This window comes from Gavia stellata, chromosome 11, assembly GCF_030936135.1.
Source record: "Gavia stellata isolate bGavSte3 chromosome 11, bGavSte3.hap2, whole genome shotgun sequence".
NCBI lineage: Eukaryota > Metazoa > Chordata > Aves > Gaviiformes > Gaviidae > Gavia > Gavia stellata.
The window spans coordinates 13,433,860-13,454,611 of record NC_082604.1 but is presented as its reverse complement, the minus strand read 5'-3'; the positions used below and the strand labels follow the sequence as shown (position 1 = coordinate 13,454,611).

The 20,752-nt window shown below is 36.6% G+C and overlaps 1 protein-coding gene across 1 annotated transcript in view; it reads left to right on the top strand.

The window, feature by feature from the left end:
* The window catches only part of SLC9A9 (solute carrier family 9 member A9), a 210,680-nt gene that overhangs the window by 139,823 nt on the left and 50,105 nt on the right, over nt 1-20,752 (top strand). Inside the window, exons 13-14 of the mRNA XM_059822852.1 lie at nt 12,319-12,367; nt 17,874-17,953. Coding sequence (XP_059678835.1) covers nt 12,319-12,367; nt 17,874-17,953 — 129 coding nt within the window. The remainder of the gene's footprint in view (nt 1-12,318; nt 12,368-17,873; nt 17,954-20,752) is intronic.

The following is a 20,752-nucleotide window of genomic DNA, read 5'->3' as shown; positions in this document are numbered from 1 at the left end:
AGAAAATTAGGAAATATTTTACTTGAGATGGACAGAATTAGCAGAATCAAGAGGCTTGTAGCCACAGTTGAGTTGCTGACACAAAAGGAAAAAGCTAGCTTTTTCATTTGAAACCTTTGCTTTCCCAGAATAAGTATTCACAAATGCAAAATAAGCACCTGATATTTCCTAAATTCTTCTGAATACAACATGACATAATGCAAATGTACATATATAAGTTGAATTTCATTTATGTTAGGGCACCAGACCTGGGCTTCTGGATCATTTACATTCCACTTAAGCTCTTATTTCCCCATCCAAATGAATGAATTTATTACCAAGTCATGCGTATTTAAAAATGTGAGACTACTAAATTCAAGAGTAAAAAAACAAGCCTACATTTGTATTTAGTGTACTTTCTGAACTCTAGAAAGGGACTTTACATATTGTGAAATAAGGACAGTTCCTATAGTTCTGGATAAATACAGCAACTAAGATAAAAGTATGTATCTTTGTTGCTGCTGTTGTACAAGTAAAACTCTCCTGCAAACTGAGAAGGCAAAAAAACCCCTGAATAACATTCAATCAAAGCTATATATTGCCCCATGATCACTGTGGGACTAGCAGAACTCACACTGTCATGGATGACATCTGGTCCAAATTTGCCAACTGCACTAGAAAATATTTTTTCCCTCTGGAACCTCTGTAGTACAAAGAGTTGGAAAGTCTGTCTGTGAGCATGCACACATGCACATTTATATCGATAATAATTTTTGCATTGTCTAGCATTGTAAACAGTGTGACTACAGATCAGTATCTATTTTGGAGACAATAAGTTTTTATATGAACAGTCTAAATATTATTTGAAACAGCCACATGAGATCTAAATGTATTGCCTGAAACTGGTAAATATGGCCAAGTTTCTGAAGGAAGGATTATAAACTTGCAAAAGCAAGTTTAAAATCAACTGAAATCTACACTGTCTAAACTAAACAGTGTGATTATCAGACCAAGTTTTTAGTGGAATAAAACAATTCATTAATTAAAAACAACATGGAATGAGATAAACACTAGATGATGAAGGGGAGCATACTTTTCCAGCACTTTCATATAGCCACTCCCTGTCAAAAAGGCTATTATGCTTTAATTGATGATTACTGTATTAGGAGCATATAATCTATGTAGGGGTTTTTTTTTTTTAATAGTAGAGTAACAAAATTAAATAAAATGGCTGTCTTTTTGAGTCTTTGTTTTTATTTTTGTTGTTGAGAAGCAAAGTGTTGTAAAAGAAATGAAAAGTTAAATTTTCCATTAAGCAGTGTTCTAGAACATTGTCTTCACAAATGACACTACTGTTTATCCTGATGTATTTAAAGTGGCTTTAAAGAGTGTTTTGACAGGAATGTGCAGAGGTGTTTGTCTGCCATTAAAACTGAAAGGGTAATAATCATTGACACCGCACACATCAGACAATGAAAATTTACGCAAAACTCTTCCATTTTAGTACATAACATTTTACTCAATCCAAGACTTTTCCCTGGGTTTTTCCTTTATAAAGCTTGATTTCTAATTTCAAATGTAAAAAGAAGGTGAATGCCCAGAGTTAGCAAAATTTAATGAGCATGCGTCTGCTCCGAAAATAGATAACTAAAATAAAAATAAAATAAAAGCATTTTTTAATTTCATAGCAGGTTTTTTTTCTATATTTATATGACTAAGTTACAGCTAACTGAGCACACTCTGTCCTACAATATTTACTTCTAGATGAGGAAACATAAAAAAATCCTACCAATGCTTACTCAGATTACCAACTGCAACATATCTGCTTATGAATGTAGTGACCTCAGCTCTGAAGGCCATTGTGCTGCATGGTTAAGACCGTTTCAAGAATTCAGAAATGCCATTTTGATTTACCTTTCGATAAAACAATTGTACAGAATATCTTTGAAGGTATATTCTCCAATATACCATATATCTGTTTTATACAGCCTTGGGTCAATCAATCCATACAAGTCCTTACTATCACTTCCTGCTGTTCTGAGCATTTCAGACAGAACTTATGTGAACATATTTCAAACCGGGAATTAAATATGAACTTAAGCAATGCAGCTGATTTACAAACTGCTTGTGAAAAGAACAGTCTAAGTGGAAAGACCAGTGACAGCTTTCATGCAAGGTACCTTGTCACCAGTTCTCAGCAGCAAAGCCAGCAACATTTACTCAGTGTGTTTTGGTTGTAGCATACATTTAGCTTGACCAGCATTTCTCTTCACTCACAATGGCTATGCATGGAATTGCTCCCAGTACCAGCTTTATGTGATAAATTTCAAATGTCGATGTGAAAGATAAAGTGCATGATATGTTTTTCCCCATGCTGTGAGCCCAGGGAACTTCGAGTTGGTCATCTCATTATTTAGACTAATGCCTCAGGAGCATTTAATGTTTTACTTTGGGTTAATCACATTAGCAATAATGTAATGCATCTACAATGGCCTGGGCTTCTTTCCAAAGCTGTGCTGTTTATGCTCAAGAAAATAAAGGAACAGACACCTAAAGTGATTCAGAGAACAAACATTTTACTGCTGTAAAAATCATTGACATAATTCACTGGAGGGAACTGTTATTTCTGAGCCAAGAATTAACTAGCCTCATCTGTAGGAAATTGTCAAAATACATCTGAGCGCAGTTTCTTTTCCTCATACAGATCTTTTGTAAAATCAGTTCTCATTTTTCCTGGCTGGCAAAGCTCATTAGCAGTCTAAGTAAGATGCCAACAAAATGGCCTAATTCCTGACTTTTTTTTTTTTTTTTTTTTTTTTTGAAAGCTGTATTCATCTCCATAGAGTTCATAAAAGTAGCAATTAGGACATTTGCTATGTGCAAAAATGATACTTCTTGTAATGCAGTGGTGTTTCTGTCTTCTTGCATTAACTGAAAATGCGTTTTTAATAATGTTCAAGGGGTTTTTTTATTAATACAGTTTCAGAATTGTGTACAGAGCATTTGATCTATAGACTTCGTCACAGCATGGGGAGAGGTATGGTAATAATACTGAATTACTTAAAGCATGTGGAGACTGATCAATATTGTGTTTTGTGTACTGCCCCTTACTGAAAGGATGATAGAGGTGCATTTGTGTCTGTATCTCTCCATTTTGCAACATCTTAATTTAAAGCAAAAAAGCACCTGCCATCACCAGTAGCTCCTTCTCTCTGCATGATCGCTTCTCCTTAGCGCATGTAGGCTGATATCAGTCCCAATAGGTGCTATTCCAAATACAAGATCATTTGGCTTAAAGTAAGGGAAATCAAAACATACCTTTTTTTTTTTTTTTTTTTTCCAAAACAGTGACAGGGTAAAGAGGTTGGATGGGAGGCATCACAGACACCTCATGTCAGCCTTGCCACTCTGTGCTGTGATCCGATAATATTTCACTGCATATCCCAGCTACTATCATGCACATTCCTCATGTCTAAACTTCTCTTGTAGTTTTAGAAAATTGTTCAAGTTACATTATTTTTCATGTGTTATTATTTTTCAGTTTCTCTAATCGCAATGTAGTATTCCTGAGTGATGTGACCTTGTAACCACATTTTTCTCCAGAGGTGTCTACATCTCAATAGAGTCTGAACAGATTTTTTCCAATTTAGAACAAACCCAATTTTTAATAATTTTGTAACATTTTAACATTAAATATTCTACTGTTAGCATGAGAGTTTCATTTTAGAAGGCTTCTGGTAGCAGTGAAGTTATCCTGAATTTTAGATTTGCTGAGGGTTTGGGTTTTTTCTGTAGCTGAGATTAAAAATAAAAGTTTAGGAGGATTACAGTCCTTTCAAGCTTTCCCATCCTTTGCCCATAAATCTATGTCTGATTGCCTACAAGTAATCATGTACCTGTTCAATAAGTAAAGTGTAACTGAGATGGACAGTGACTATTAACTGACTATGGCCATGTAGCCTTATGATGCTGTTCGGGACTTTCTGCCCTTCTTGCTCTTCAAAACAAGAGGGGAACTTACAGACAGAATTTAAATGCTTGGAAAGCAGGCAGTAAAGTGCTTACCTTGTTCTATAGCTCTTTGTTTTTACATAAATGAGCTGCACGAAACGATCTATTTCTTTCACTGAGAAAAAAGCAAATGACAGCAATACCAGGGAGTGCCATGCACCCGTCAATCTGTTAGTGAAACCCAGCTCAGATGAGTGATGCCAGTACAATGATAAGTGGAAAATTAAAATGACCGCCACATCCCTTTATAGCTCAGGAAAGCTGAGAGATGGCAAAAATACTAAGGAAAGGCTCTTTGGAAACTCTCGGTGCTGGTCTGACTTTGCTCCTTTTGAAGTCAATGACACCGGTGACATTGGCTTGAACGGGAGCGTTAGGCCTGTGCTGCGCGCCGTGTGGAAACCCCCCTCACGCTGCGATTCAGAGTCCACACAAAAACCATGGGGGGCATTTTAGAAAAGGGAAGGATGAAGAAAAACTGCTCTTTTGGGGCAGGGGGAGGGGAATGGCTGATACACAAGCACACAACATGCAGTCCAGTACTCACTAGAGAACGGGGAACAGAGCTAAGCTTTGCCAAACTGCCAGAGGTTCCTAGAAAAAACAGTTGCATCTGAGATACACGTTTTCCAGATAAGAACAAAAAAAAAGGGGAAGAGTGGTGGAGTTTTCCGCATACTATAAAACAGAAAGTTTATTAATCTAAATTTGGACTACTGAAAATATCATTTTGTGAAAGACTTTTCTTCTTCCTAAGGCAGGTGTAGAAAAGTAAAACATGCAAGTGAATTGTTACTTGGCAAAGTATAGCTATAAATAGCAAAGTAGAAGGTGATAGCTGTATCACATACCACAGAGCAATGAAAGGTACAGGAACAACATATGACTACAAGCATACATAAATAGGAAAACCAAAAATGAAGGGGAAAAAAAGTAAAGTGAGAGAGAGTGTCACAGAAGAGACATCAGTACAGAAAAGAAGCAAAGTAGTGCTGATCAGCTGATGTCCTGAGTGGATGATTAACATTGCTGCCAAGGGTCTGGGGGTTTCACTAGCTGTCTGTGGGCCACACATTGAAGATATTTAATTGGGCAACTCCTGTGAAGTCCAAGAAAACAGTTCTAGAGAAAGCACAGGAGTCAAATTTCTCATGCACTCACTTAGTATCAGAGGCAGGAAGCAACTGTGAGTTTGGATCACTAAAGACTGCACATGTGTACATACCTACACAAATGTAAAATGGCCTTGCCCTGTATTTTTCAGAATCAAGCTATAAATGGGAATTACATGCAGCCCACTGCCTGAATATGAAGTAGTCGTGAAGTGACTTGCAGCAACATGCTGCAAGTTGATCTGCTTAGTTAGCTATAAGTAGTATGCCATTAGAGCAAAGTAAGTGTGCAGGGTGCATTTGGCAGAGTCAGTAGCTGCTACTTTTCCAATTTGACATGGAATTCAGTGTAATTCATGCAATTACTGTGTCTGTGGACATAAACACACAACTTGCATTTCCCATCCAGCTAGATTTGGTAACCTTTGGTGTAACAAGCCTATATGTCATAATGTAATGAACAATATAACAAACACCTCTTATTCTAGACTGAGAATCTACTACAATGATCTTTCCTTAAATCCGAAAACAAGTTCCAGTTCTTACATTGTTGCCACACAGAAGTTCACATTATTTTGATTGCTGCCAAACTTCATGATGATTTTATTCCAATTCTATTCACATGCACTACTACTATAAATGATGATTTCTAAAAATTCCACAGAAGTGAAATGATGCTCATTTTAGTCCACTTTGGTTCATATTTTTAAGCAAGAGGCCTGATTCCTCACTACGGGTATATTCACATAGCACAATGACATTCATAATCTACTGCATGTGCCAGAAGCATTATAGGGACGTAAATCACTGCTTCTCAGAACTCCTCAGACGGACTGCCATGCTGTCATGATTGTAAGACATTTGATATTACATTCTGCCATACAGATGTACCTTGTTACTTCAAAGTGACCAAGCTATTTTAGCCCCCCCGATATCAAGATAAAATATGATTAACAAAATAGAGAGTCACATACCAGATATCTAAAGATCCAGTTCATCACTCTAGTTACTATCCACGTAACTGCATGATGTAAATGTAAGCCATCATCTGTTTTGAAATTTGTGCATTTTACTTCACATAGCTGCACAGCTGTAGGGCAGTGATTGGTAAAATTTTATGCAGTGACATTATCCACAATTTCACAATATTTTTGATACTTAAGATCACATCTAGAGACTATAACTTGTGGATCTCCTATAGAGCACTACAGTTCCTTCTTCAACCTCATCTTTGTTTTGCATTTACACATTATCTTCATGCATCGCAGCCCTTCTTTACTTGGAAGGTATTTATACAGTTAATTTAATTTAATTGCCAACTCTGCAACCAAGTAGTTCTCCATATGTCCACCAAAAATGGTCCATAGACCTTGATTGTAGGACTAATGTTTTGCAGTTTTGCAGTTTTATGAAATCACAAGTTCAAAAGTCAAACTATGGCAACACTTAACCTCTTACTCACATGGTTCTACAGGTTTAAAATCATGCTGTTTGTCCTCTTTCAGTATGTTGTATATGTAAGATAGAAAGCATTAGCCATATGACAAACAGCTGTCATAACCATTTAGGAAGCATCGTTTACCTGATAATTTATTTTAATCCTTCTCAGCATGAAATTAAACTATTTGTTCTTTTTGCTGTAAGACACAAGTGATTATTATTGCCTTAAACTTAAAGTGTTTTCATTTATTAACAAAATCAGCTTGAGCTGAACTTTGAAGATCTATACTCATGCCAAAATTCTCCATGGATTTTTGTCAATCAAAATATTATTCTATAAAAAAGCAGATGTTTTTGACAGCATCAGTCCACAGCAATAGCAATATGTAGCAGCAATATAGCAATCTAGAAGCAAAAGCAGATTTTAGGTGTCAGTTTGTTAGGAATACGTGTCACACTTACTGCCACATGGACAAGAATAATGGCTTGAGCAATCATTATTTATCCTGAAGGTTTTTTAATTTCAGTTGTAATGATTTATTAGAGATGGTGAAACAATCTTTTCTGGATTTTGCTCATGTTTCTAGTCTTTACAGTTAATAATTCTGTACTGAATGCAATACACTGATGATGGATAGCTACAAGCTTCAGATTTATTCATGAAAACATATTCAAGACTCCTGTTGGAAATACTGTTTAATGGCCATCTTTGAAAATTGGGTTATAAATCACTTACTCAAAAACCCCTTCCTGATATGTGCAGTTTTTTGAGATACAAGCTGAGGCTTAGTCTGTTTTAGTTACAATGAGACAGCCAGTGGAAGGCTGAGGCAATTGCACTGAGAAGGTGAGTTCTTCCAGTAAAACCTTTGACAAGCAAAGAAACCAATATTGCTATTAATTATTTTACAGCAGCACTCCTAGGGCTGTAAACAAGATCATAGCTCTGCTAAGCTAGATTTTGTACAAACATAATGAAGGATGTGCACTTACGAGCTAAATACATAAAACACATGTGCAACAGGGTGGAGGAAGCATTATTATCCCAATTTTATAGTATGAGGCCAGAAACAGAAAGAAATGGCAGACTTTTCACTTCTTGAATTGCCTTTGTTTCCTCACTGATCTAGAAAAGGAAGTAGAGGAGACACGGCTAATTCTGACCCTTATTTGACAGCTCTGTAATATTGTGTTCCATCAGGTACCCATTCACCATCATACACTTACATCAGGGAAGATTGTTACTCACGTTAGGAGACATTTCCCAAGCCTGATGTTTTGATCATTAAATCATTCTCAGACCAGTGTTTATGGCCCTTCTGAGAGGCGTGGTGGGGAATCACCTCAGTTTGAGGTGACTGATGAAACCAGACTTCCCAGTTCTTTTCAGGACACTTGAATTGATCAGTCATTAAATAAAAAGAGGATGGAATCAACTACGTGCTCTCAGGACATGTTTTCAAATAAAAGCAGTCCTGGCTGCTTCATGCAGAGCACAGCTAACCGGTGTGGGTATAGAGTAGGTACACACCAGACTAGGTGGGACTGCAAGCAAGATTCAGCTTGCACGAACCAGCTCCTTTCTGCAAACACAGAAAGCCTATACAGGCTCAGAAGTAGAATTTCAGTAATTAGAATTCAGATTTCAGAGAAATGTCTCTATTTACACGTTTCCTGGCACCTAAAATGATGGAGGCCTGAGAATCACACTTGTATGTACATGTTCTGCATGCCTAGATCCTCATGAAGACATGAGTCTATACATTTTTCTGTGGCTTCACTGTCAAAAGCAGACACTTTATCCTACAATGTTGACTTTGTGGTATTTGAAGTGAGGGAATTAAAAGTTTGCAATGCCTGAATAGTGATTTACTACTCAGTATTCCTATGGATTGGGTTTGTATTTCTTACTACTGGTTCCCGTGACAATTTGGGATTTATCTTTCCATCCATTTTCATTTCAAAACACATAAGGAATTACGTTATTGACAGCTTTGTATTCAGTGACAAATCCCTCCTCTTATTACCAAATGTATTCTGACTGTTGCTAAAAAAATGAGGCACTTGATAGCACACAGGGATTCAAATACCGTCAAGTGTACAGGGTACTTCTGCAGACTAATCAACGCTTCCTAGCAATGCTTAGGCCTAATTGCTAGACACTGGCTGAAGTCACAAGCTTCACTTCCAGACTTTGAATATGGCAACTCGCAACAGTCTCTGAATCCAGGTTTTGATCCAGCCATTATTTAAAAACATAAAACCACACCCCACCCCCCCAAAAAAGGACCTAAAGAAAAAAGAACACCACAGAGCAGCTTTCAGGATTTTGGATTCCTTCATGTCTAGAGCATTTGAATCTGAGACATTTCTAAAGTCTATCTAAATACAGAGAGTAGATAAACTTCACTGCAATATAGATCTCATTAAAAAGTCATTGCATTTGTTTTATGGAAGATAAGTCATCCTAAATGTTTAATGTATAGAATAAAAAGATGCAAAAATAGAAAGGCAGAAATAAAAGCATACACTATTTAGAAGAGCCAAGAAAAAATGAAAAAGGAATAGAGAGCAACCAGGAAAGTGGAACAGAAGGACAGAAAAAGGAGACTGCAGGAAGTAAAACAAGATAACAGGAGAAAAGAGACAAAGTTGACAGCAAGAAAGGAGAAAAAATACTAAGCAAATATTTTTCTGACCATCCATTAAACCTTCTCACAGAAATGGAAAACTGAGAAGGTGAAAAGGAGAAGGATTTTTATACAAATATTAACAACAGAGTATTTCTTAGAGGCCTTTATAGTAATTTATACAAATTTTAGGTTTGCAAATTCTAGTAGCAATAGCATTAGATCTAGCAGGTCTTTTGAGGAAGTCAAGGATGTAAATCTGAAGTGCATATCTGTGCTTAATTTCAGTTGTCTTGACTGTCTCATATAATTTGTTATGCTTTGTCTTTTCAACATTTGCAATTTAAAAATAGCATTCTAGTTCACGTCAAGTATATCAGAGTTAATTATAGCAGACCATGATTTTCAATGCTAGGTGCCTGATGTTAGGCTCAGAAGCCTATGTTTGGATATGAAATAATTAGCCTCAATTTCAGAACTGACTGAACTGAGTCTGCTTAGTGCATACTTAATAAAATTGCTAATGTTCAAATTATTACAAAAATATATTGCTATTTCAATGCATTAAAAAACTCTCCCATAGAATGCAAAGAATGATCTGGTCCTTTTCCCAAAGGACTTTAAACAGGTAAGATTGTGCTATGCACACTGATTTCCAGTAGAGAGATACTATTCCATGAGAAAAAACAGCAAACACCCTGTGTTTTAAATGAGAGTAGAGACCAGACCAAAGGAAAGCATCAGCTGTGGCTCTGTGGCATTCATGCGGCATAGGAGCCTTCTTTTCTTTTTCATATGTGAAAAATCTAAGACAGAAGTGTGATTTCATTAGATATATATTGTTGTTATTTTCTGGCTTTAAATGTAATACTCCCATTAATATTTCATGTGAGTAACTTCATATGTGCCATATAATAATAATCTATTGTCTGCAGAATAAACAAAGGAAAACAGCTAGCTATCTCTGTAACTATAAGGATTGAAAATTATATATGCAGAGAAGCTTAAGCATGCTGCAAATTTTGCAAAACTCTCAATCTGAATTTTTTCCTATGCCAGTGGATTCCTGTTGTCAATGTGATTAGTTAGTAGTTACATCACTGTTACTGAACCAACATTACAGCCAGAAACTCTGGTTCCTGTTGGCCCCATTGCCTACCCATTTTCCCATTTGCTATTACAGTCCTTTCAGTCCATGGCGAAATGTTTTCTGTTGTCTTAGCTCATTCTGTAATAAACGTATCACAACTCCAACACACACAATCAGTCAGAACCAGCAGTTTCTCAACTCCAGTAAGTTCAGAAGTGCATGAAGGCTAAATTACTTCTGTCCTAGGAGACTGATTCTTTGAGGTCAAGTCAAGCTCATTAAGGAGACGAGAGTGTGGAGAAGTTTGTGCTGTAGCCTTTCAGCTGCATCTATCATGCGTAAATGCTTCGAATTTTTTTTATTTCCAGAACTGTACAGACCCTTAACTATTGTACTGCTGGTGTATTTCTGCATTGGCCAAGTAGTGTTGTCAGTGAACATATCTAACGAACAATCATAGTCTGATAAACAGGGCATGTAATTGCGTTTAGGAGACTGGGATTCTTTCTGATTCTGACCATCGCACCTGCATTTGTGCCATTGTTTCAGCCTTCACATCTGGCTGTAGTTACACTGTACACTCTGCAGTGCAGGGCTGTCTCACACTGCCTAGTTTTACAATGCTGAGCACAGATAAGGCCCTAGACACCACTGTTGTATACATGACAATAAGAAATCCAGTGTCAGAAAGATGGTTAAACTTTCATGTAATGTTTTTTTCTTTTCCCATCTAAATGTTTCCATTTTAATGAAACGGAAAATACCTAACTTGCTTTACTCCAAACTAGTGAATAGGTTAGTGCCATCAGAAGCTTTTTCTAACAATTTAAAGGACAACAGGATGAAAAAGGGAAAAGAAACAGCTATTCATTCTGTTTCCTTGTTGAGTCAGCACCAGGGTTGTTATTTATAATAAAAAAATAGAAATATTTATGCCTGAAGGACTCAGATTTGTTGAAGCTCAAGAGCTATGACAGAAACAAACCTATTTTTTCTCTTCCATTCAGTATTTACATATAAAAAGCATCTACTTTGCATATAGTTCCTGTCATTGTCTCTGACTGAATAAGAGTGTGTGCATAATATTTAGAGGAAAGAATGCTGAGTTATGCAATTGTTAATATTAAATATTATTTTTAAATTTATTTTGATGTGTTATTACCAAAAGCAAAAATATATTGGCGAAGGAAGACTGTCAGAAAAACAGTAAGGTAGACTTAAATTTTATTTGCATCAGTAAATTCTGTATGAGCTTGGTGGACCTGATAATATGTGGGAGCTTGTGAGGCATTTGGGGGCTGTTAGTCACCCTAGCTGTGGGTTTCAGATTCCAGTGATAAGAAGGTTCGTTATTCATCATCTCTCACCACTCTGCTTCCTTTCTTGGTGTGAACATCAGCACAAGCCTCTGTCATTCAACTCATAACATTTCTCAGTTGCATTTCTCCTCAGTTCTGAGTATCAGCTATATTCTAAATATGTCAATTATTCCACCGCATTACTTTTAACAGCCAATTTTCTTTTTTTCCTGTCCATATTAGTAAAATGCCACCCAGGTCCTCATCATCTTGCACATCACCTACTGCAACCTCCTCTCCCCTCTGGTTTGCTTCCCCATACCTTGTGCACCAAGTAAAGCCCTTTCCAAATGTTACAAGCTATCCGTAATGCAGCGCAGTCAAGAAACGCCAGAGACCTGCAGTCCTATCTTCCACATACCTCTCTAACTCCAGTTCCTCCTCAACACCTCTCTTGCTAGCAATTAAGGATTTCATAGCACAGGTTAATGACTTGATTGTCTCTCCACAGATATGGATCAGAGCCAGGGTAAAGATCTAATCTCAGGTGTTATGAGTGGTAGTTGAAAAGAATCTCAAGTTTCCTAAAAACTTATTAAGAACTTCCTTGATTAAAAAAGTGATCTTAATGTTTTGCTAGCTCTTCTCTGCATTTTTCACCTAGTAGGAAATGAGTGGCAGAAGAGAAACATATCTACCCTCAAAGTTCTTTAGTATACATCAGACCATATGTCTTTGTTTTGGTGGTTTTTTAACAGAGTTGGCGTAGATCCAGATGAAGATCTGAAAGCAGAAGCTGCAAGCCAGGTATGTCAGGATTTTAGACATACATGCTGAATTTAAAACTGTTCAGTTGTTGGCAGATCATGTTTGTTCAAAATAGTGTTATAGCTGAAAATGTTTAAAACAGGCAGGTTGAAAATAAAAAGGAGCTGCAAAGTATCTTTATTGTACAAGGTACAAAGACAGGAGATATATATATTTTTCAATGTGCATACACTCATGAAAATTTTGTAACTAAGAATGTTATAGAGTTTTGAAGAAAATTATAAATATATGTGAAGATATCCTAAGAGGTCTAATACAAAATAATAGAAGTATTGCCTTGATAAATCCAAATATTTATCACCTTCCAAATGCTGCATTTATGGAAATGAGACATCTCAGAACAATGTTTAGTTCCCTGGTATAAAAAAGGAGAATGTGTAATGTTCAATTCTAGTAGGTCAGGTTTCTGAAAATATTTTTCAGTTATTTTTCACATAGAAATCTATGTACATAATGAACTTAAAAACTTTAAACTAAAGGAGGCTATTTAACAGGCTGCAGCTGTTCACCTGTCACCCTCCCTTTTTTATCATACGTGTATGGCATCGTTTCAAATGCAGCAACTGCCTACAACTATAGTAGAAATCTATGGAGAGTCAATAGAGAGACATAACATGTGCTTCAGCAGGGTAAGTGGACCAGGGAGAAGTAATGTTATGGTTGACAAGTTGCCAAAACAAAAAGCAAATAAGTGCCTAATACTAATTGTGTTCCTGTTTCTAGGTAATACCATCGCATGCACTCTTTCAGACTGCACAACTGGAACTGAAATTGAAATCACCCAACAGTGATATAAATGTAGAAAAAACGTTAGGGCAAGACACAAATAAGATACTCTGTTCACATGAAAATACATTAAAGACAGCATTAGACAGAATTTTAATATATCTTACATACTGAGTATTCTTAACATTTACAAATTTGAACACATCTGAAGGCATTTAGGGTCTCAACTTTCAGTGAAACTGAAGGGAATTCAGATGCCTATCTGTCCTAATGTTTCTCGGACAAAAAGGAAAAAGAATATTATTCATATCTGACCATATCCTTAGTTTTACAACTCAGTCACTATTAAAAGGGCTAGCATAACACTTCATTGCACCATGCCAAGATACTAATTTATTCTGAGTCTGAGGGGACTAATCACTAATATCACTCTCCTAAGCATCTTGGTAGGAATTCTTGCAATGCCTCCGCCCAAATTCTGACCAAGGCCAGGACACAGAACCTTAATCTTAATCTATTCTTGATTGGATTTTAAAGATACATCATTTCAGAAATGTTCTACTTTGCAGCACTCATGAATTATCAAAGATAGAGAATGCGGAATGCAGTATAAAATAGACTGCATTTTTTGTGAAAATCTGATTTCTTCAGAAGTCAATAGGCATCTAATTTTCTCCTTCTTTTATTAAAAATGAAAATAATGATGTTTATGAATTACAATAACACATCCAGTGTCCCAACTGTGCCCTGTGAATTAACACCTATCTCTGTTGACAAAACTCAGCAATACAACACAGAAGGTGTAAATAAATATAACACCTTTCATGCCCTATCATGTCCAAGTCAGCATCACTACCTTATAGTAGTAAATTTTACCTTGGAAGCTAGTTTGCTGCTCCGATTATTCTTTCCGCCCACTGTGGTATTGTATTTTCATTTGTCTGTCTTTTTTGTATTTGACATCTCAATCTTTTACTAATTTGGACCTCTGTTGCATTCTCTGTAGCCCTCTTTGCTTTAACTCAGTACCTATCACAGTTATCCAATTTATGTCAGGTTATTTCTTTTAATTTTCTCTTTCATCTCATCTCTCTTTCTCATTCCTCTTCTTCCCCTTTGTTGTCTTTTTTCTTTCCTTTTATTTCTAATATGATGTTTTTATTTCATTTCTCTACTTTTCATTTTCTTCCTATGTTAGTGTGTCTTCACAGTGAAAGTAGTTGTTTTTGTTGCATTCCCTAGACAAATAATGTATCAAGTGCCAGTATCTCCCACTGCCAGTTAAAGCTCTCACCCAGATGAACTTTAAGCCACGTGCCAATTCTCAGTGCCCTTAATTGGAGCTTTGGGGGAATTGTACCAGAAATCAGAACTGAATATCTTCAAGAATAAGATGTTCAAAAAACAGCAAAATTAGTGGAAAATAAGCCTCTAGGGTCCTCCCTTCTCAGCCAGAATGGGGAAGCCGCAAAGTCTGCTGCAAAGATTTGAATCTATTCCTCTGTGACCACTCTAACTACCAGGACACAGGGTATCTTGCTGTGGGAACCTTTCAACCCATATTTGTAACCAGACCTAGATGTTGCAGGGGCAAAAAAAAAGCCTTAAAAACCTTCCACCTCATGAGTACTATGTCAGAGGCAACAGCAGCTATATGGCTGCATAACCCTTCTCCTTTCCTCTTCATCTTCTTGTCTCTTCTTTCCTTCCCTTCCCTTCCCCAAATTCAATTTTCTCTTCTTTGAAGGAATTGGATTTATTTAGTCAAGACTTCCATGCACACGGTTGTTTCTGGGCTTCTGATCGTGCTTATTGCTCTATTCGGGACTGGCTGAACCGGTAATTTCATCAGTCAGCTAGCAGGAAATTCCAGTTCAACTTGTAAGACCTGGAACCAGGGCTCCTTCCCTAGCAAAAGGTGTAGAGCCTTTTAATGTATAATTAACATCTGGAATTCATCATACCGTGACCTCATCCATCAAAAGCATCTCTCGGTTTCTTTGTGTCAGCTCTGCCTTGCCTTTCCTTAAAAGTGTTTATCATCACATCATTATCACAACATAAGCATAAACAGAAGAAATAATAGCCTCATATTGATATCCATTTACTTATTGATGAACTGTCATAACTCAGTTCTGAAAGAACTGAATTACGTAATACGTACTACAGATAATATATATTATTGTATAGAATATAATATATAAAAATAAACAAAAGCAGTTTGCTGCATATCACATACATTCAGAGTATAAACACCAAAACCTAACTTTGATAAGCAGAATGCAGGACACATAATCACTAAGCAGAGTTACAAAGTTGATCTATTAAAAAAGGCAAAAGCTTTTATGGCAGTAGGCTTTTTAACTAATTTCCCATAAACAAAGATAGTCAATAGCGTATTTTATTCAGGTGGTTTATGTATCTCAGAAATTCTGCTATGTTAATCTCTATTGAGACAGTGTAAGAATATATTTTCTACAACCATTTTGGAAAAATGTTCTAGATGTAGTATTGATCTCAGGAGAAAACTATAGCCTGCAAAACGCCTATCAATATCATCTCTGTCAAACTAACATTCAGAGTTTATTTAATTATCCCTAAGGAAATTATTTCTACTTTCCCCATCAGTTTCATCTGCCAGATGGTTGGTGAATTTATTGTAAGTGACCAATGAGAATAATCTCCATATGGGTAATTCCCAAGTAAGAGATGAGAAACATTGGCATGCTCACTTCCCAGAGAGAAAATTGATGTCCAGAAGTGGTGGTGAACTGTCTCCCCTGCTTCTACCCCTCTGAACTGTAGGGACAGTGAAAAGTGACTTTAAGATCATAGGATCCAAGGATCTGCAATAGCCCAAAAGCAGTCACACTGACATCTCTTGCTATCCCTTGACTGTACTGTTTATGCCGGAGCTGCACTACAGATAACTACCCAGATTCCCCTTAATGCAAAAGCTGGTAACACAACACAGGTTTCATATACCAAAGGAAGAAGGTGCAACACACATCAAACTCACAGAGCTCAAACGAGCCAGAGGTTACAGGCCACCAGAGCAGGTGTTGAGCAAAGCTGCAATAAACATTAGTGCAAGAAATAAAAGCAGGTCCAGGTCAGGATCAGCAAATTCTGGGAGAATTATACTCTGGCGTAGAGTTTTGTCCACTGCTTTCATACAGAAACATGAATGCAAGAGGAAGCTAGATATACAATGAGTTTGGAAAGAGGAATTAACCAACGACACTATGGCTTCCGGAAACATTAGTAGTCAAACCAAGGACACACAGGCCATTTACAGAGCTCCCTGTGCTTTTAACTAGCCTTCCTCTGTGTCGCACTCATTGGCTGCTTGCTGCAGCCCACTGCACGATATGTCTATTTCCATGCCTGTCCTTCCCTTTCTCATCTCTACACCTGTCCACCCTAGTCCTTCACCCTCTTTCCTTCAGTGTTCTTGTTGTTCTGACCTAACATAGACCTTACCTGCCATCACACTTCCTGCTTACCTGTTTCAACCCTTTTCCCAATCTGTATCTATCTTGCCAAAATACACTATTAGATATTAAGGGCTTAGAAGACTGTTCTGCTGCTTGGTTAGGGATTAGTGCCATCTTCTTCCCCTTTCCAGCCCCCCCAGTTGCTAGGGGAAGTTGCTCAAATACTCAATTCAGTAGCAAGGAAACAGATCCCAAGAATAACATTTGGTCTATTTGGTACATTTGTAAGTTCACTGTGACCACCTTTGACATTAGTAAAATTATAAACAGCTACAGTATGGTTTCCATCTCCATATAATCTTATTCAAATCTCAGTGAAATCAATGTAAAAGTTCCCACGTACAGCTTGGTTTGGAATGAGACCTTACAGTTTTGAGGATCAGACCACTGACAGCAGCAGCAGCCAATTTACATGTACGATAATGTATAATGGGAAATTAATTTTTTGATATATTATTAGATTAAAACATAAAAGTTTTTAGATAAATTGGTTTAAAATTGCATAAAGAAAAATATTCCCACTAAAGAATAATATAACTTGCAGCAAAATGCAAACGACAATATCCTTAGAGAACCGGCAATCCCATTGCTAATTCCATCCTGCCACTAATTCTTCTGCTACTACTGATGTGATGCCCAGAATATGACCAAACTAGCTGTCTTTGTACAGATTACTGTTTCTAATGTATTATTCCCAGTTATGACCCTGAGTAAAGGACAGTCCATCTATCTACCTGTGCAGCACGTCCCAGAATTAGCTTGCAGAATGAAAAGCAGTGTTTTGAGTCTTGTTGACTCAAGTTGTGTTCCTCTCCCCTTGGAAAGAAACACAGAAAGGAAAGTTGTGTCATAATTATTAGAATATCATAATCTCTTTGGGAATGACATTTTGTAAGACGTGCACAAAGAGCATCTGATCTTGTAGGAGTAAACTGAAGTAATCCCACAACAGCAATTAAATCAAAATATCATTTTATTGATTTCAGAATATAGTGCTTCTCAGGTACTTAATAAAATTGGAATCATTAATAAAAATGCTGCCCTCTTCCAATGAGTATATAGCAATGAGAAATGTGCTATATGAGCCAATTTGCTCACGAACTGATTCACAGAGATGACATTTGTGTGCCAAAGAAGTTTTTTAAATTAAAAAAGAAAAGTGCAGTTAATTGTAATTCAGTTTGACATGTATTTTTAATATTGGAACTCCATGTTTTATTTATGTTATAAAATACTTTTCACTTTATTCATTTATTTTGCAGAGTGCATCTAACTTGGATAAAAATACAACCAAAGCTGAGAGTGCATGGCTGTTCAGAATATGGTATGGCTTTGACCACAAGTATCCTTTTCTGTTATAAGCCATAGATAACAGTTTCATTACAACTAGCACCTTCAAAATATTTAAGAATCCAAAAATTATTATACTTTTAAAAACAAAAGCATAATTTATTTTAACATGTTTAGTAAGGAGAAGAAATTTTGAAAGTTCAAAGAAACAGAAGGTCTAGAGAAGCTGGGCAGTGCAGTGGTAGTACATTCCTGATTGAGGCTATGGGGAGAGAGCTAAAAAGCTCTGCCCTACAGTAGTATATAGACAATAGGTTTAAATAAATTAATCTTTTTAAATACCAGGATAAAACTAATCCAGTTATTAATCAGAGAGGGTGTAAATTCTGTGTTTGAGAAACCAAGAGGTTGGAGACTGAAGCAGCCCAATGACTGCTGCCTGCCTGCATATTCCGAAAGCAGTAACCACCCAAGAGAAAGTAAAAATAAGACAGCACTGGTTTACCACACCTCTTACAAACAGAGAAAGATACACCCATTGTGAAGATGTAGCACCCAGGACTTCCCTGGAGCTCATACTTCCTATTCCCTGGATTCCTCAGCCTTTGTGCTTCTATTCACATTCTTACTGAGGCATGTATGGTAGAGATCCCTATTCCAGAAAGTCTGGTTTCCATGTCTTTTGCATTTCAAGAAAATATTTTACGTGATTTTTTTTTTAAATATTCTTAAAAAGAACATCCTCCCAAAGCTAAGGGAGAACATATACTCTTTGTCACCCATGCTGTCACTAATGGATGTGCAAAGATGGTAAAAGCTACCATTCTAATTTATTGTCATTTTAAACTGACTCTGCAAAGCCTATCAGTGAGAACCCACAATAACAATCATGCCCTAAGCCTTTAACAGAGATATACGATGAATATAAGAGAAGCCCATCTGCTAATCTCCATGCATACTGGTTTAGGAGCTGAACAGGCAAAGCTCTACCAGCAGTCTCCATTATTCAATAGCACATCTATTGGTTCATTACCCTGCGCTACTGAGTAGAGATTAACATTCAGGTTACATGTATGTTCTTCTGATACCAGCTGCAGCAAACTAGGATGAAATATTTCAGCTGATAAAATGTAACTCCTTGGGAATACAGCTTCCTTAGAGAGTTCAAGTGAAGTTATCCTTCAAAGATATTTTTGATGGAAAAAACGTCTTTTTGGTTAAAAATAAATGTATTGCCCTAATTCATCTACCAGAGCAGTTTTAAGGGCCAAAAAGCACTTAGCATTAAAATGTTTCCCTAGAATAATTCTTCATGAATACTTAGAAATAGTAGGTGAATGCTGTATAAAGGGGGAAAATATGTTTAAATGTTAATGCTGAGTACCAGCATAACTGGCTTTAACTACCACCCAGTCCCACTTCTTTCTCAGAAGGAATAGCATGTGGTTGTGGTATATCTTATAGTTTCTAAGTCAGAGGGAACAGATGAACAGGGGGGAAAAAAAAACTGCTCTGAAGAAAAAAAAAAAAAGAGAAAGCAAAAAACTGTGGAAGGCAAGAACAGGACAGAGGCATGAGTTAAAAAAAAGACATGAAAGAGACAACAAGGGTAGAGGTAGAAAACAAGGGGCAGAGGCAGAAAGGAAAGAGAAATCAATATGAAAAAGTCAGACAACAGTACATGCAAAATGAAAGGACTGTAGAATGCACCAGAAGCACCACTTCTCAGAGGTTATCTGTATGGTAGAGATCTTGAATACAAGTGTCTGATGCTTTATTCTAGAAAGTCTGGTTTCTGTGTCTTTTGCATTTCAAGAAAATATTTTAAGTTATTTTTTAAAAATATTCTTCAAAAGAACAAATTTATTCATAAGTGTCAATCTCTCTTCCAGTCAAGTCATAATCTTTCTTTAGAATTCAGATTTTCAGAGATTATAGCCCTGCCATTATCCTAAAATATATTTTTATTACAAATACTACTTCTACATTTTACTAATCCTGAAAATGTATGCCCATATACCTGCACAGAATAATGGTTCAACCCACTAATGCTGTGACTCATAGCTCTGAGCATTTCTTTGGTACGACTATTTCTGAAAGACATTCTTTTCACGGAGCGAGAAATTATCCACCCAAACTTTCTTTTGCCTTTCCCTGCCTAATGTTACAAAGCTGTGCCGCTAAATTTAGAAGAAGAAATTGTCATGCAGCACAGTATTTGTGCCCAATACAAGATTGCGTAGAGGATTATGATAAAGTTTTCAAAGAAAAGATACAGCAAAATAATAATCTACCTGGTTATATACTTCTAAAGCATATAAGACTGTGACATTTCTATAGTTTGACATTTGCTTTTCGGCATTAACACAAATCTACCCACTCTTCTGGCAGTAACATCTCTTATGCCTGTTTATTTCACAAGGAAAAAGCAAGAGGGAGGAAATACCACTGAGGAAATCAAAAAGTTGTGCTGTTCCTTGCTGTCCTTATAAATGATTTCCACTTAATTCAGTGGTCTTAGGCAATGGCAATGTGCTATGCTAGGGTAGAACGACACAAAAAAACCCTGAAATTCTATTTGAGAATTTTACTTTTATTCTGAAAGAAACTGTAGGAGCCTGATCCAGAGCCAGCTTGGTTCAATAAGGGTTGTTTTCTTTAAGCTTTGAATCAGGTATTGACACCTAAGAAACACATACTGTTCTCTAAAATCTAGGCTAAGAAATGTTAATATTGGAATAATAAAAATTAAGAACAGATCACTTAAGTACTTAGAGGTATCCTTTTGGATTTTCATGTCAATAATTTAAACAAGGAAAATGCAAAATAAAATACTTGGTATCTGGCAGTG